Here is a 14040-nt window from a genome sequence, read left to right as displayed (position 1 = left end):
GTTTCAGAGTATTACGTTGCAGAGTGCATCTGCTAAGTCACTGCTATTAATCATAGATAACATTTATGATGAATTTATGTGTTTGATTGTTCTTTGAGCTTTAGGCATATATCCATATGGGAGTGTGGTTAAGAGCTCAGATTCTGAAGCCAGCCTGTCCAAGTCTAGATCCTGGCTCTGATATTTGCTAACTTGGGCAGGTTACATAACTCCTCTGGGCCTCATTGTTCCCATCTGTAAGATGGAAGTCTACCTTAGAATCAAATAAAGGATAAAATGAGTTAATAAATATAACATACTTCTAATAGTGCCTGGAACACATAATTCCCACACAACCCTATGATATAGGTACTATTACTGCTCCTAATTTAGATGGAGAAACTGATGTACAAGGTTAAATGTGTTACCTAAAGCCACACAGCTGGGAAGGACTGGTGCAAGGATTCAAATCCAGGAGTCTAACTGTAGAGCCCATGCTCACGCCCACTCCACTAGACTGTCTCCCTCTGGGCACCAGACCTTGGATTCTTTGTGCCTTTCTGTTCTTATTTATAAAACGGATGGGTGATATGGAACCTACCTACATATGGGGCAGTAATAAAGAGTGACACCTGAAAGTAAAAATCAACTGTGAGACTCTTCTAGACTTTGACCAACTAGTTGCATTGATTTTTCCTCCTATTTTTAAAAATCTTCTAAATTTATTATTTATTAATTTACTTTAGCAGCACTGTTTAAATGCTAAATGAGCATGATTTTTGCCAGTTTGGGCTGCAGTGCTAACCCAACAAGCACTGTCTCCTAGCAACAGCATCAGTCCATCGGACACAATTAGATGGTGAAGGAGCACACGGGCCAGGAATTACAGAAACAACCGAGTGTAATGTATGTTGATTAAAACTTGGGTAACTTGCTTCAGTGGGTTACAGACTTCTTACCCCATAGCCTGGCCCACAGCTGAGCACTGTGTTTTCATACCTGTGAAAACTGCTTTTCCCTGACAGAGCAATTGCCTTGGAATTATACTGCCTCTACTCTTCGCACTAAACCCTTGCTGTGAATTTTTAACCTCTTCATCTTTCTTAGTCCTTTAGAGGGGGAATAACTTAGTGCATATGTGCACTGCATTTCAAGGAGAAGAGAGAAAGGCCTCAAGTACTTTCCCCCTAAGTGCATAAGCAAGAAAACTTTGTGAAAGAAACCTGTGAGTACTCCCAAGACAAGTTAATTAACTTCTGACCTCACAAAAAAGCGTTCATGTGAAGCCATATTTAAAAGGTAGTGAATTTGATCAGTTTTCTCATTGCTGTCATTTATCAAGTCATTTAAAAATCATATTAAGATCTCATAAAATGTCTTAAATGGTTCTCTGAATATCTCGAAGGTCTGAAGTAAATTATTATTTTTTATTGCTATAAATGGAAAGTAATAAGACAGGGTATGAATTCAGTTTCATTTAAAAGACACATTTTTTTTAACATTTAAAATGTTAAAAAAAAAAAAGTCTGGTACGAAATATTTTAGGTTTTCCTAGAGTCAAAGATGGGGGGAGAAAACTGCCTGAAAAATCTCATGTCCAGTTGGGCTGGCTCATGGTCATTGCATATATTATTTTCCAAGTTATAGGACTATATAATCTTGCTTCAAAGAGCCAGTCTCGCCCATCTTGACACTGGCACTTTGAAACTGAGACAGAAGGGAGGAGTGGTAACAAAAGCCAGAGTTCTTGCTAGAAAAGAAATCATGGTGTGCTGCCTGGTACTTGCTACACATCCATCTCTCCCACCCCACTGCTTTGCTCCAGCCTCACGGGTTTCTCTGCTGGTTCTTCAGTTTGCCAAGAACAGTCCTGCCTCAGGGCCTTTGTGCTTGCCATTCCCACTGCCTAGAACACTCTTTCCCATATCCTTGCTTCCTGTCTCCCTTTATCCCAGTACTGCTAAGATAAGGTAGCTGGAGCTGAGCTTCTTGCTATTTTCCCAGGAGTCAGTTTACTGAGGAAAAACAAAAATAAAATCAAAAACAAATGGAATTGCTGGACTTTCTTGTACCCTTGGCTAACTCTGATTGAGCCTCCAAATAAATCCCCACACTGTTTAGTGTCTCTTCTCTCCATCCTGGGCACCTGCAATTTTATCTACTGTCACACTTATGACACAGTGTTATAATTGCTTGTTTAGGGATCTAATTTGAGAATGCACGGAGGACTCATTTGCCTGAGAAATCAATCATACAGTAAGTGCTCAATAAATGCCTGCTGAACTAAGAGTGAACTAAGTCAGAGAAAAGGTGTTGGCAATCAGGGCAGGCTGACATCAGAGCACAGCGTGTTTGGTGTTCTGGATGCAGGGAGGCCCAGCATGTGTGGCCCATACCTTTCTATGCCGCTGAGTTTATGGCGGTGCTTCCTGGACATGAGCAGCCCACCGCCCCAGGCAGCCTGTGAGGACAGAGAAAGGAGGGAGAGGAGCAGCGACATTGAGATCTAAGACCAGTCACTCCACACCGCTAGGAACCAACCAGCAGAATGTAAAAGGTGAAAAGCAAGCTTCTTTGATAAAAGGAGCCCACCCTGTTCAACCAGTACCCTCAACCTTGATCGTTTCTTTACCAGAAGTTCTGGGCTGGGAATGTAGCTCAGTGGTAGAGCACTTGCCTAGCATGTGGGTGGCCCTGGGTTCCATCTCTAGCACCACGAAAAAAAAAAAAAGAAAAAAAGAAAGAAAAAGAAACAAAGTTCTTCCAGTGGAGTGTCAGCTCTCTGACTGATACCCACAAGCCAGGTCTGAGCTTATGGTGTCTTTTGGGTCCAAGACCCAAAGTACTGTGGAAAGCCAGGGATACTGTGAGTCTCCTAAGGAGGTCCTGGAAGCTACCCCAAGGGCTGGGGCATGCTGTCTGCTTCTTCCTAGAATAGAATTCTAAAAGCTCCTGAGAAAATCAGAAAGCATCAGCTCCCACCAGGTCTGGAGGTCCCACCAAGCTCTAGCAGCAGCAGGACATTTTCAGGGGTACTGATACATGTTTACTAGATAGCTTGGCATGTTATCCGACACAGCAGCTTTTGTTAGTTATTGTTCAGTAGCAGGGCAGATGTCCCCATTGTCCTGTTGTAAGAAGTTAAATGCATCAAAGGATGGACAGAAACAAAGGAAAAAGACACCCAATCACATGTGTGAAAGTACACCTTTTGTATTGCCAGGAAAATTTGGGACTAAACCTCTTAGTTGATAATATCTTCCATATATTTCCTTATTTTTCCTGCATGTAGCAGATAGGCATTCTTTTTAGAAAAATGTCATAGAAGGTTGGACTTCAGGCAGGTAGCTGAGTGTTCACATTCATAGTCACTTTCTGTATATGGTGTCTTACACTTTTCCCCTTTGAAATCAGCTATATTGTACTCTGTAGCCATTTGTTTGAACAAAGGAACCTGGAAAGGCAACAGAAACCATATTCTAGGAAGAACCACAGAGGATAGCAACTGAACAGTAAGGAACTGGAAGAGTCCCAGGTCTCTGGTAGGTATCAGTCATGATTAGCTGGCTAGTGACCAGGGAAGAGCTAAAACTACCTTGGTGTGCAGAAAAGGCCAGCTGGGGTATTGGGAGCAGCTTGAAGCAAATCATAAAACAGAGCTGCTTCCATTCCCTGAATGGACTGGGCTGCTCTGTGAATTATAGCACTTACATCGACATGGAGCCAAAGGTTGTATTTCTCACAAATATCTGCAATCTCTTGTATCGGATCAAAAGCGCCATAAACAGTTGTGCCAGCAGTTGCATTGACATAAAGAGGAACATATCCCTATGAGGGGTGAGAGAAAGAGAAAGAGAGAGAGAGAGAGAGAGAGAGAGAGAGAGAGAGAGAGAGAGAAAGCTGATTAGTGCTTTTAACCTTTCTCATTTTCCCACTTTCATATGAATTGGAAGAAAGTAATAGCATTTATTTCAAACAGTGATCAACAGAGCTGGTATGGTAGTATTCTTTGTTGGTTCATTCACTCATTCATTCAACTTTTAGTAACTTTTATGTGCCAGGCCCTGTTGTAGATGATGGGGCTATAGCAGTGAGCAGAGTAGATAAATTCTGCATTCACCAAGTTTACATTCTAGAAGGAGGGAAAAGTGACAGATCATAAAATTAAATAATCAAAATACACCCTAAATTTAGTGGTAAGTTCTGTGGCTAAATAAATAAATGTATGGGACTGGGGTTTGGAGTGATGGGCAGGTATAACTCCAAATATTTCATTTCTGAATATCATCTGGATGTTGTTTTTTGTAGGTGTTGTGTTGTTTTAAGTTCACTGATATAAACAATTGAACCAAAATTGTTCAGTTATTTAGAGCAGGTCTATACACTGTGGAAGCTAACACAGTAACACCTGGTGAAATTTTGATGTGAACAAGAAACAAATGAGGAAGTGGATTAGAAAGATAAAACAGGTTGGGGAAATCTGAATCTCAGGTGCTTCTGAAGCTCAGGTCTCTCACCTCTCCTTCTTGCTCAGACCTAGCAACATTTCCTTCTCTGCAGAGACCCCAGCAAACAGCTACAATTAGAGAAGGAGATACAAGAAGATAACCCAAACAACAATGTGTTGGAAATGGCCTGGCAGCTACCTGGCAATGACTTGAAGATACATCTGTTCTGTGAAATTTGTCTGTTTAATAGAGTTTGTTGAGGCTGGATTTGCCAAATACCCCTGGCCATCTGCTAGGGCATGAAAGCACTTTGCGTAACACAATTCTAAAGCTAAAATGCTCTTAATAAAATGAGGTCATACTTAAGAAGAAACAAGTCCAATTAGGCTGGATCTTCCTAATGCTCAGGGAGTTGATTTATAGAAGAATATCAAACTAATCACTTTGCATAAAGAAGGCAAGTGGTTTAGGGACTAAATTTTTCATTTTTCAAAAAGAAAACTAATATTTTGTAGACATCAATCTACAAGTCGTTTGAGGCCAAATTATTTCATAATTTGCAAATAAGCAAATATCTGAGAAAAGAATTTTAGAAACACATAAAATTATCTCAGGGTCAAAGATTTTCATTGTCTAGATCAGAAATAGGGCATTTTAAAAAATTCATAGTCACTGGAATATAGGTGTACTATATTGTACATACCTTTTGCTTGGCTTCAAGAATCTTTGCCTCTAAATCAGCCGGAATTATCTTTCCCCTGTAATTATTGTAAAAGGAGGGAAATTAAAATGAAGAATCAATGAGACTGCACATGAAAAAAACTTATAGCAGCAGCAGCAAAAAAAGTAATTTAATCGGGTATTTTCAACAGACCATTAGCAGCTTGGCACACTGTACTGTGCCAGTCCTTAAGCACAATAAAACAAATTTAACAGATGAACACATTTAATACATCAAGAACCTAATATTCACTCTCCCCTGCCTACCTTTCATTGCACTTTATCAAAATCACATTGTCAGTTCCAAAGCCAAGCGCGGCCCCAGCTTTCTTTATGGAATAGTGACTCTGCAACACATGGAGGCGTAAGGTTAAAAGTTTAACAGTGCCTTGGAAAACACCCGCATCCGTGTGCCAAAGCCCCTGACTCACGTGTTCTGAGGTGAAGAGGACCAGTTTGGGCACAGCGGCCATGCCCTTTGTCTTAACTTCCGGGAAGTACTTGTAGCGAGCAGCCATGATGCCGTACATGTTGGATATGGCTCCCCCTATCAGCAAGCAGACATATGGGCTCTTTCATTATTGCTTCTACCTCAAAGCCTGAGCTGGTGTCTCAAGAAAGAAAGGAGGTCAAGAAAGGGAAGGATAATATCCTGATATGTTTTGGGGGCCTCCCTATTGCCAGGGTCTCTCTCTGGACCCTTGTCCCTGGGGATAGAAGTGGCCACACTCACTTCCAAGGCCATGTAGGCAGTTTGGCTGGAGGTGATTCACTTACTACAGTGCCCCTCCCAGAGGAAGCCTAGATAGAAATACAAGAGGAGGTGGCAGCAGTGGCTACAAAGAGATGGGTGAGTTACAACCTTTCAGCTTCTACTGTCTGTTCAATCTATTTACTGAACAAAAATGAATCTGTTCCCTGAGTCCAGAAAGACGAGAGGGAAAGAGAGAGTAAGAGAGAGTAATGAAACCTCCAGAAGGAAATAGTGACATTGTTTAGTGACTGGGTTTTTGAGTCATTTAGGAGAGCTTTAAGTTTACTTAAATAAAAATGAATTCATGTTTTAACTGAATAAAGACACAAGGAGAATTGAGGTAACTATCAAGGTATGTTTGGCCACTGGAAACTAGCCACTTTTCCATCAGTTACCTGAAATGAAATGGGCAAATTCATGGTCTGCTTGAATTGCCTGGACAGTTGCATTTTTTATTTCTTCTCTCCACCTTGCACACAATCACACTCTCTCTGACACCATCTAAAACTCCTCCCTACTCCAAGAATACCTGTCTTTGTTTTGAAGATTACTGATACTTTTTTTTTTTTTTTTTTTTTGTCCTGGTGGTACTGAGGATTAAATCTGGGGGTAATCGATAACTGAGCTACATTTTTAGCCCTTTTCACTTTTATCTTGAGAAAGGAGTTTACTAAGTCATCCAGGTGGGCCTCGAATTTACCATCCTCCTGCCTCAGCCTTGTTGTATCTACGTTGAACTAGAGATTCAAAGTAGATACACAATTTGGCTGAAGTTAATCAGTTCATTAATAATCTTGACACACTGATGCTCCAGCACATCAAACTGCTATTGACAGTGAAGCTTTGTGTAGCATGACCTCATACAGCCTTTGTTACTTTGTACTGATTTAGGCACAGCCTTTATTAGTTCAGAGAAAATGTAGCATTCTTGCTAGCCTTCATCCAAGAATCCCAAGGACCCATATTATAAAAACTGAGGACAGTCAGAGAAACCTACCAGGAGAAAATATCCCATCACCATCTTTACTTGACCATCCAATCATCTCTCTCATCTTCTTAAGAGTTATTTGCTCCATGAGGACAAACACGGGTGCAATTTCATATGTAAACCTGAAAAGATGTTAAGAAAAAGGATGAATAAAGAAGTGAAATCACTTATTTTTGGAACACAGACAATTGGTTTAGAACTTGGATTCTAAACAGATGTTCAAAACCTCTAAAACAATTCATTTCCTGCAAATACATTAACTCACCAATCATAAAATGTCAGAAACCAGCCTGGGTAACCGAGAGAGGGAGAGAGGTGGTGGTGGGAGGGTGTGCTCTGTGGTACTTCACCAGCAGAACAGATTCATCAGTCTTAGGTATGGTTCACCCAGAGGAATAGAAGGAAAGGTAATGACTTTTCTGGGTCGTTTTTACCTTTCACTTCTAAGACTTAGTGTGGGACAGAGCAAATGTTAATTGAAAAAAATATATTCTAAGTTCTCCTGAAAATTGGTTTGCAACATTTCTAAAAAGGACTGCCAGTTTCACACTTGTAGAATCTATAAAAACCAGAGCCAAAGTCTGTTTTTTACAAATAATGTAAACATCTGAGAGCTAACTGTGAAAATAATTGGAAATATTGACCCATGTTTTAAAGACCTTAATATAATTATCTACATGGTTTTTCTACTGATATTCCCCAAGGACAGCTATGTATCTATAATTCTCTGAGGTCAATATCTGTCAAGAATAATTATAAATGATGACTTTCTAATTACAAATTATAAATAACAAGAAGATAGTCAACTGGCATTCACAGTTAACTGTGGGCATCAGATCTCCTGGCAGGTTACATTTGTCTCCTAATAAATTGATGTGAAAGTGGCAAGCCATGCTCTTTCAAAGCAATTCAAAGCAGAGGCACAGTCTAGTAGAACAGTCATTGAAACAAGATCATGCACCAAACAGAGCCTAAGAGAAATGAAGGAAGGTCCATCTACCTAAAATTAAGCCAGAAGACCAAAAGATATTTACTAAGCTCTAAGGCTCTTTGTCTTTCTTGGTTCTGCTTGAACTTCTTAAGCATTTGAGTCTGTGGGCTGGGCTGAAGAGAGATGCCTAGACCGACTCAGTCAAGTGATGTGGGGAGGCATTGTCACTGGTTAGGGTGTGCTAGTGACTAGTACTAATGGGAATTCTTGCTTGTTAAATGATTTAGAAAAGCTATTTGCAAGGACGAGATAACTCATGCTGTACATGAGACATAGGTGAAGCTACTAAGTTTTAATGATAGAGGAAAAAGCAGTCACATTAATCACACGACAATAGAAGAGGACAAAAAGATCCGAGAGGATCCTCAGGAAATGTCTGTTGGTAAAAGAACTTTGTTTCCAAAAAGAACATGTCCATTTTCCTTGGGAGGCCCCTGGAAATTTAGGAGGAAGACCCTTGGGAACCATGTGTTCAGTTACCATCACCTCTGGAGGTCACAATCATGCTTTGGTTCTGCTCTGAGCCCCATCACCGTAGAAACCAACACTCCCTCATGTCTGATGGCCTGATAAAGGAAGAAGAAGAGAAGGATTCCTGGTTTAGCCTGTGCTGCTGAGTGTATCAAGAGGCAAACTCATGATGTGCTTCCACCCATTCTTGAACAAATGAATTATCAGTGGTTCCACAGATTTTTGGAAAAGTTGGAATGGCAAAAATGTTTGCATGGTAAAGAGGTACAGATGGCAAGTGTGTGTGTTAGAATCTTACAATACCAAAGAAATCTCTCTGGGGTAAGGCAAGGAACAAATGAAATCATTTACTATAATATCAGGACCGTATCAAGGATTGTATGAAAGCTGAGTTAGAATTAAGTTGGTGTTAGACAGCCAGATGCGAACCGCATGGGGAAGGGAGAAGGCACAGTACCAAAGACCAGGGGCTTGGTTCAGCTCTGAGTTTCATGATTTCAATCTACTTAGGCTTCAGGTTTGCATGAATTGGTCTTACCTAAGACCAGTAACATGGCCATTATTTTCAGGATCTATAGGAAGTCAAGAAGGTTCTATCATGAGGCTATCTGACCTTGTCTATTTCAATTTCCTTATTTATGCCAGGCACTTGATTCCTAAACCTTTTTCAGTTCTATTCATCCAATGCTTACTAAGTGCCAGGCAATATCCTATGCATGGAGGAGATGAAGAATTCCCAATCTTGAAGAGGAAGCTTCTTAGGGGGAATCCAGCATCTGACTCTTGACCTAAGGTACCTCCTGTTTGACAGTCACTGCCTAGGTCTGAAGGATCAATTTTCCCAAACTAACAACAAACTTATTCTGGCTCATGACCTTAATCTGACATTCTTCCTCTCCTATGAGCTGGGAGACTGGCCCATGGCTGTTGATCCATGGAATAACGTGGTGTTCCCTATTCCTAACTGACAAATGGGATAACGTGGTGTTCCCTATTCCTAACTCCACTTCTGACCCTGCCTTCCCATTCTAGGTCATGTTTATAATTGTTTTGGGGGAAGTATGCTTGCACCCAAAGCCTTATAGAAGGTCTTGAAGTTTACCATAGAGCAGAAGTTCTTGACTTAATGGGGGTCACAAACTCCCTTAGGAATCCTAGGAAAGCTAGGTCCCTATCACTAGGTAAAAAGTTATGCACATTATTTTGTGTATAATTATAGGAAATTCTCCTCTTACACAATCTGGACCCCAGGTTAGGTACTCTTTCCCTACATGACAGATGAAAACAGATGAAATAAAGAGATCCAAGGTTAAATATGGATTCAGAAGCAGCTGATTAGATGCTTACGTCAGAGTTCAAGATCACATTTCAGAATCAGAGAAAAAGACACTAGTCTGCAAAATACTTTGGGTCATAGCATGAGAACATGGGACTGGAAGTAAGGATTTAAACGGTAAGATGGGGATACTCACAGAGTATCACTAAAGGAGAATTCTGAGCCTTTCTAAATTCTGAGTAGGGACATGAGTCAGCTCCTTTTTAATGGTACAACTCACTTTCCTAGTGGGATTTATTCAGGACCAAGGCAAATTGATTGTCAAACCTCTGTAGTTCCCTTGTGGCAGAGTCTGCTAGTTGCTAACCATATCAATTTTCCCTTTCTTCATTAATTTTTTTAAGGTTGCAATTCACCCAGATCAAAGATTATGTTTTCTGGCCTCCTTAAGTGTGCCCATGGGACTAAGTTCTGGCTAAACTTTTGCTATGGGAAATGCTGCGTGTGACTTTTGAGGTTTCTTAGTAGTAGGGAGAGTGTTCCCTTTTTACCTGCTTGCCTTTCCTTCCTCCTTCCCTCCTCCTTACCCCTTCTCCTTTCCTTAGCCCTTCACTCTTTCCTGCTTTCCTCCTTCCTGTGTTCTGGAACATAGAAATACTGGCTAGAATTCCAGAAGCCAACATGTAGCATATGGATGAGAGCCATATGCTATAATATAGATCAAAAAGGCACAAGGAACTTGGATCCCTGGTGACTGTCAAAATGAGGACTTCTTTAAAGAAGGAAAGAAATAATCTTGCATGGTGTTATGGTTCGGATGGGAGGTGTCCTAGAAAAGCTCACGTGTCAGACAATGCAAGAAAGTTCAGAGACGTGATTGAGAATCTTAACCCAATCAATGAATTAATCCCCTGATGGGATTAACTGAATGGTAACTGAAGGCAGGTGGGGTGTGGCTGGAGGAGGTGGGGCACTGGGGTGTGGCTATGAGGTATATGTTTGTATCTGGTAAGAGAATACTTCTCTCTGCTTCCTGATCATCATGTGAGCTGCTTCCCTCTGTCACACTCTTCCGCCATGATGTTCTGCCTCATCTGAGCCCTGAGGAATGGAGCCTGCTGTCTATGGATTGAGACTTCTGAAACTGTGAGCCCCCATATAAACTTTTCCTCCTTTATAGTTGTTCTGGTCAGATCTTTTAGTCACAGCAGCAAAAATACTGACTAAAACACAAGGTGATTATGTATCTTGATATTTCTTAGATTCCTCACTCTATAGATATGGCAGGTATCACATCTTCATCTTAAAAGGTAATATGTTTGAGGGGAGCTTAGTGAAACCTCTGTTGTCCAGAGTTGAAGACAGACTGAAAAAAAAAAAAGAAAAAAGAAAAATCCACAAAGCTGAATGGAGGGGTCTCAAATGGCAACAGTGACCTGTGGGATGGGCTGCCTCTCCTAAGTGTGTTCACTGCATCTTGTATACACTAGGCGTTTAGGACTGCAACCTTTCTTAGTTTGCAGGATGGATATTATTTGTAGGATCCACTTTGTAGGATGGATATTATCGTCCCCCATTTTTCTGATGAAGTAAGTGATGTTCAGAGAAATTCTGTGTCTTGGGTTAAGATTTCACTTTGGCATCTTTCAGAGCCAAAATCCCAAGTCTTTCACGTCATAGTTGCTTTTTTTGTGACAAATGAGAACTGCTTACTGCAGGCTCCTCTCTAACAGCCTGCCTGGTAGTATTCGATGACTGATAACTCCCATAGGAAATTTCTCCTATGTAACTTCTATGAAAATAAAGCACTAGATGCTTGAAATCATAACCTCATAGCAAAGGGTTGTGATAGAGCTGGCCATTAAGATTATATATTGCCATCAGGTGTTTGAGAGAGGCTGTCGTTTACACTTGGGCACTGCTCAACCTGTACATTTGTTCTTGGAAGACTTGTTTTGGAAGAAAAGAACTGGATGTGCCAAGGACAACTACATATTTGCAAGTTTTCTTTGAAGATTCACTGGGTCCTTGCGTGGAAGAACAGATCTCGAAGCTACATGCACAAGCAGGTGCAGAGGCATAAGCATATATGTTCAAACGTTCTTTCTTTGCTAAGAGGCACCTTACCCTTTGCTACTTGAATGAGAATATTAGACAGTTCTTTTACAGGGACTGTACAGAGAAATATAGTAATTATTCTCTATCACTACTGCCCCCATACTCAGTGCAGGGCCAAGCGGGGAAAAGGGGATATCACTAATTAAATCATGCTCTGCCAATGAAAGATTATTTTTGCCATTCTTCCCCAGACATATTTTGAATGCTGTTCCCAGCTGGAGAAGGAATTGTCCCAAGGGAGCAAATGCTGCCTAAGCTCCTACAGTGCTGCCACATTTCATGATCTTCCAGGGGAACTGGCTTAGAACGATTTCTAGATAATAGTTATTACTTCTTCAGACAATGCCTTTTCTCCAAAACTGACAGAAACTATTTCACTATTTTAAATAACCTCCTCTATCGATCTACTGGAATCAGATCATATTTTATAAATATCTACTGTTCAGTACAGTGGCAATTACTATGTGTCATTTAGTTGGACTGGCCTTGACCTCAGATGGCTGGGACATATTTTAGTGTTTCATGACTGAGCTGAGGTAAGAGAAAAGTAAGGAATTTTGATTTTATGAACACAGACAAAGAATAATTTGTGGGATCTTTCTGGTTGAAGAGAAGTGTTTTTAGGAGAATATCTGGTCATAAATGGTTCAAAAGGGTGAGTCCCTTTTATTTACCTTGAAAGTGGCTTAGATATATTAAGAAGCCACAGCTGAGGGTCTGCAGAATACATATTTAAAGATGGTGGGTAAATTCAGTACCTATATTACTATAGATACTTGCGCCTTAGTGAATATGTACCTTACAATCTGCTTTTCTCATTTATTTTCTGAAATTATTGACTTAAAAACAGTATTTTCTAATTTAAATTGTTGTCTAGTGTTATATGCTATAATTAAGCATTAGTGTAATTTTTTCAAGTTATAATTAGCATATTATGATGCCTGTACTTGCAGAAATATTTTTATCCCCCAAATTGTAATACAGTAAAGATTGCAAAAGGGAGCTTTTGGGTGGAGGCCATCATCCAAGCTAATTTTGTCTTCGACCTGAATTCCTCTTGGCCCTTTAAAGTCTCTGTGATCCAATGTGGACATTCTGTGAAGTTACTCATGACTTGTGAGCAGAGAGCATGAAAACCATTTTCATTTTTCAATCAGTTGATTTTTTAATGCCTTTTAGCACTGAAGGCTTCACTTGTCACATTTACTTTACAAAACATGTCAGTGTTTTTAACATTAGCAAACAAAGCAGGAATCTTTAATTAATAGAAACATTTCTTGAATGTAGTTTTAGTATTTTGAGTCATAGCATTAGACAGCCTTGGAATGCACATGAACAATATGTAATTTGAAAATGCCTGTCTGGTTTTGTGGTTGGTTATAGTTTATTTAAGAAAAATGGAATACCTTGAGCTTTAATAATTTGCATTGTCTTGATATCAAATGGAATTTCTCATTTTAAACAGTTCCACTCTTTGACCTAAATTCATTTTTCAGAATCTATTCTACCATGAACTTAGAGTCGGAGTGGGGCTGAGGGTATGCGTATAGCTCAGTGATAAAGCACATGCTTAGCATGCACGAGGCCCTGGGCTTATTTCCCAGCACCACACAAAATGAATAAATAAATAAGTAAGTGGGTAATTAGCTTTCTGAATATTTCCACAATAATTAACACCCTTATAATTCTTCTACAGTTATTATTTAAATTATTGTAAAAAATTGTTTCATTATTTTCCTCTGAATACATTAATGGAATGTGGTGCCATTGTCTAGCTGTATAGATCATGATGAAACACTGTGATTTTTGTTAAGAGAAAAGACAGGAGTTACTAAGCTATGATGACCCTCCATTACTCCTGTCCTTATCTCCAAAGAGGACACATGTGTGCAGAGGAAACTTTAGGGTCATTGCGAGAAGGCTACCCAGGTAGTTCTTGTACCTCCAAGATCTTAGAGTCAGTTTCATGTAAATTTACAGGAATTTAGAAATAATGAAAGCTTTATCTACATAAACCAGTGTGGGGAAGATGTCAAATTCAGCAAAACGATTAGTTATTTTGAAAGGAATGTATAGTGTATCAGTATCAGCTGAATTTCATTTTAGAATTTTTAGTTAAGCAATATGTTGATCAGATTGGCTAGTGGCTTTATGTCAGCTTTAATTATGGAAGAAATATTACCTAAGTGATAAGGACCAATGAATGGGAAAAGGAAGCCAAGATCATACCCCAAAACGTAGCCTTTTAAGATATACCAGTAAGAATAATGGAGTCTACTAACATGAAATTTCACA

The 14040-nt window shown here is 39.8% G+C and overlaps 1 protein-coding gene across 4 annotated transcripts in view; it reads right to left on the bottom strand.

Annotated features, from left to right (window-relative positions):
- The window catches only part of Gad1 (glutamate decarboxylase 1), a 40497-nt gene that overhangs the window by 7605 nt on the left and 18852 nt on the right, over positions 1–14040 (bottom strand). For all 4 annotated transcript variants that reach the window (XM_048812456.1, XM_048812457.1, XM_048812455.1 and 1 more), the window contains 6 exons: positions 6899–7011; positions 5579–5694; positions 5415–5494; positions 5131–5185; positions 3691–3807; positions 2376–2440 (listed from right to left, as the gene is read on the bottom strand). In XM_048812456.1, coding sequence (XP_048668413.1) covers positions 2376–2440; positions 3691–3807; positions 5131–5185; positions 5415–5494; positions 5579–5694; positions 6899–7011 — 546 coding nt within the window. The remainder of the gene's footprint in view (positions 1–2375; positions 2441–3690; positions 3808–5130; positions 5186–5414; positions 5495–5578; positions 5695–6898; positions 7012–14040) is intronic.

Source organism: Marmota marmota, unplaced genomic scaffold, assembly GCF_001458135.2.
Source record: "Marmota marmota marmota unplaced genomic scaffold, marMar, whole genome shotgun sequence".
In the NCBI taxonomy this organism is placed as follows: Eukaryota; Metazoa; Chordata; class Mammalia; order Rodentia; family Sciuridae; genus Marmota; species Marmota marmota.
The sequence above is the reverse complement of the archived record's forward strand: the minus strand, read 5'-3'. Positions and strand labels throughout refer to the sequence as shown.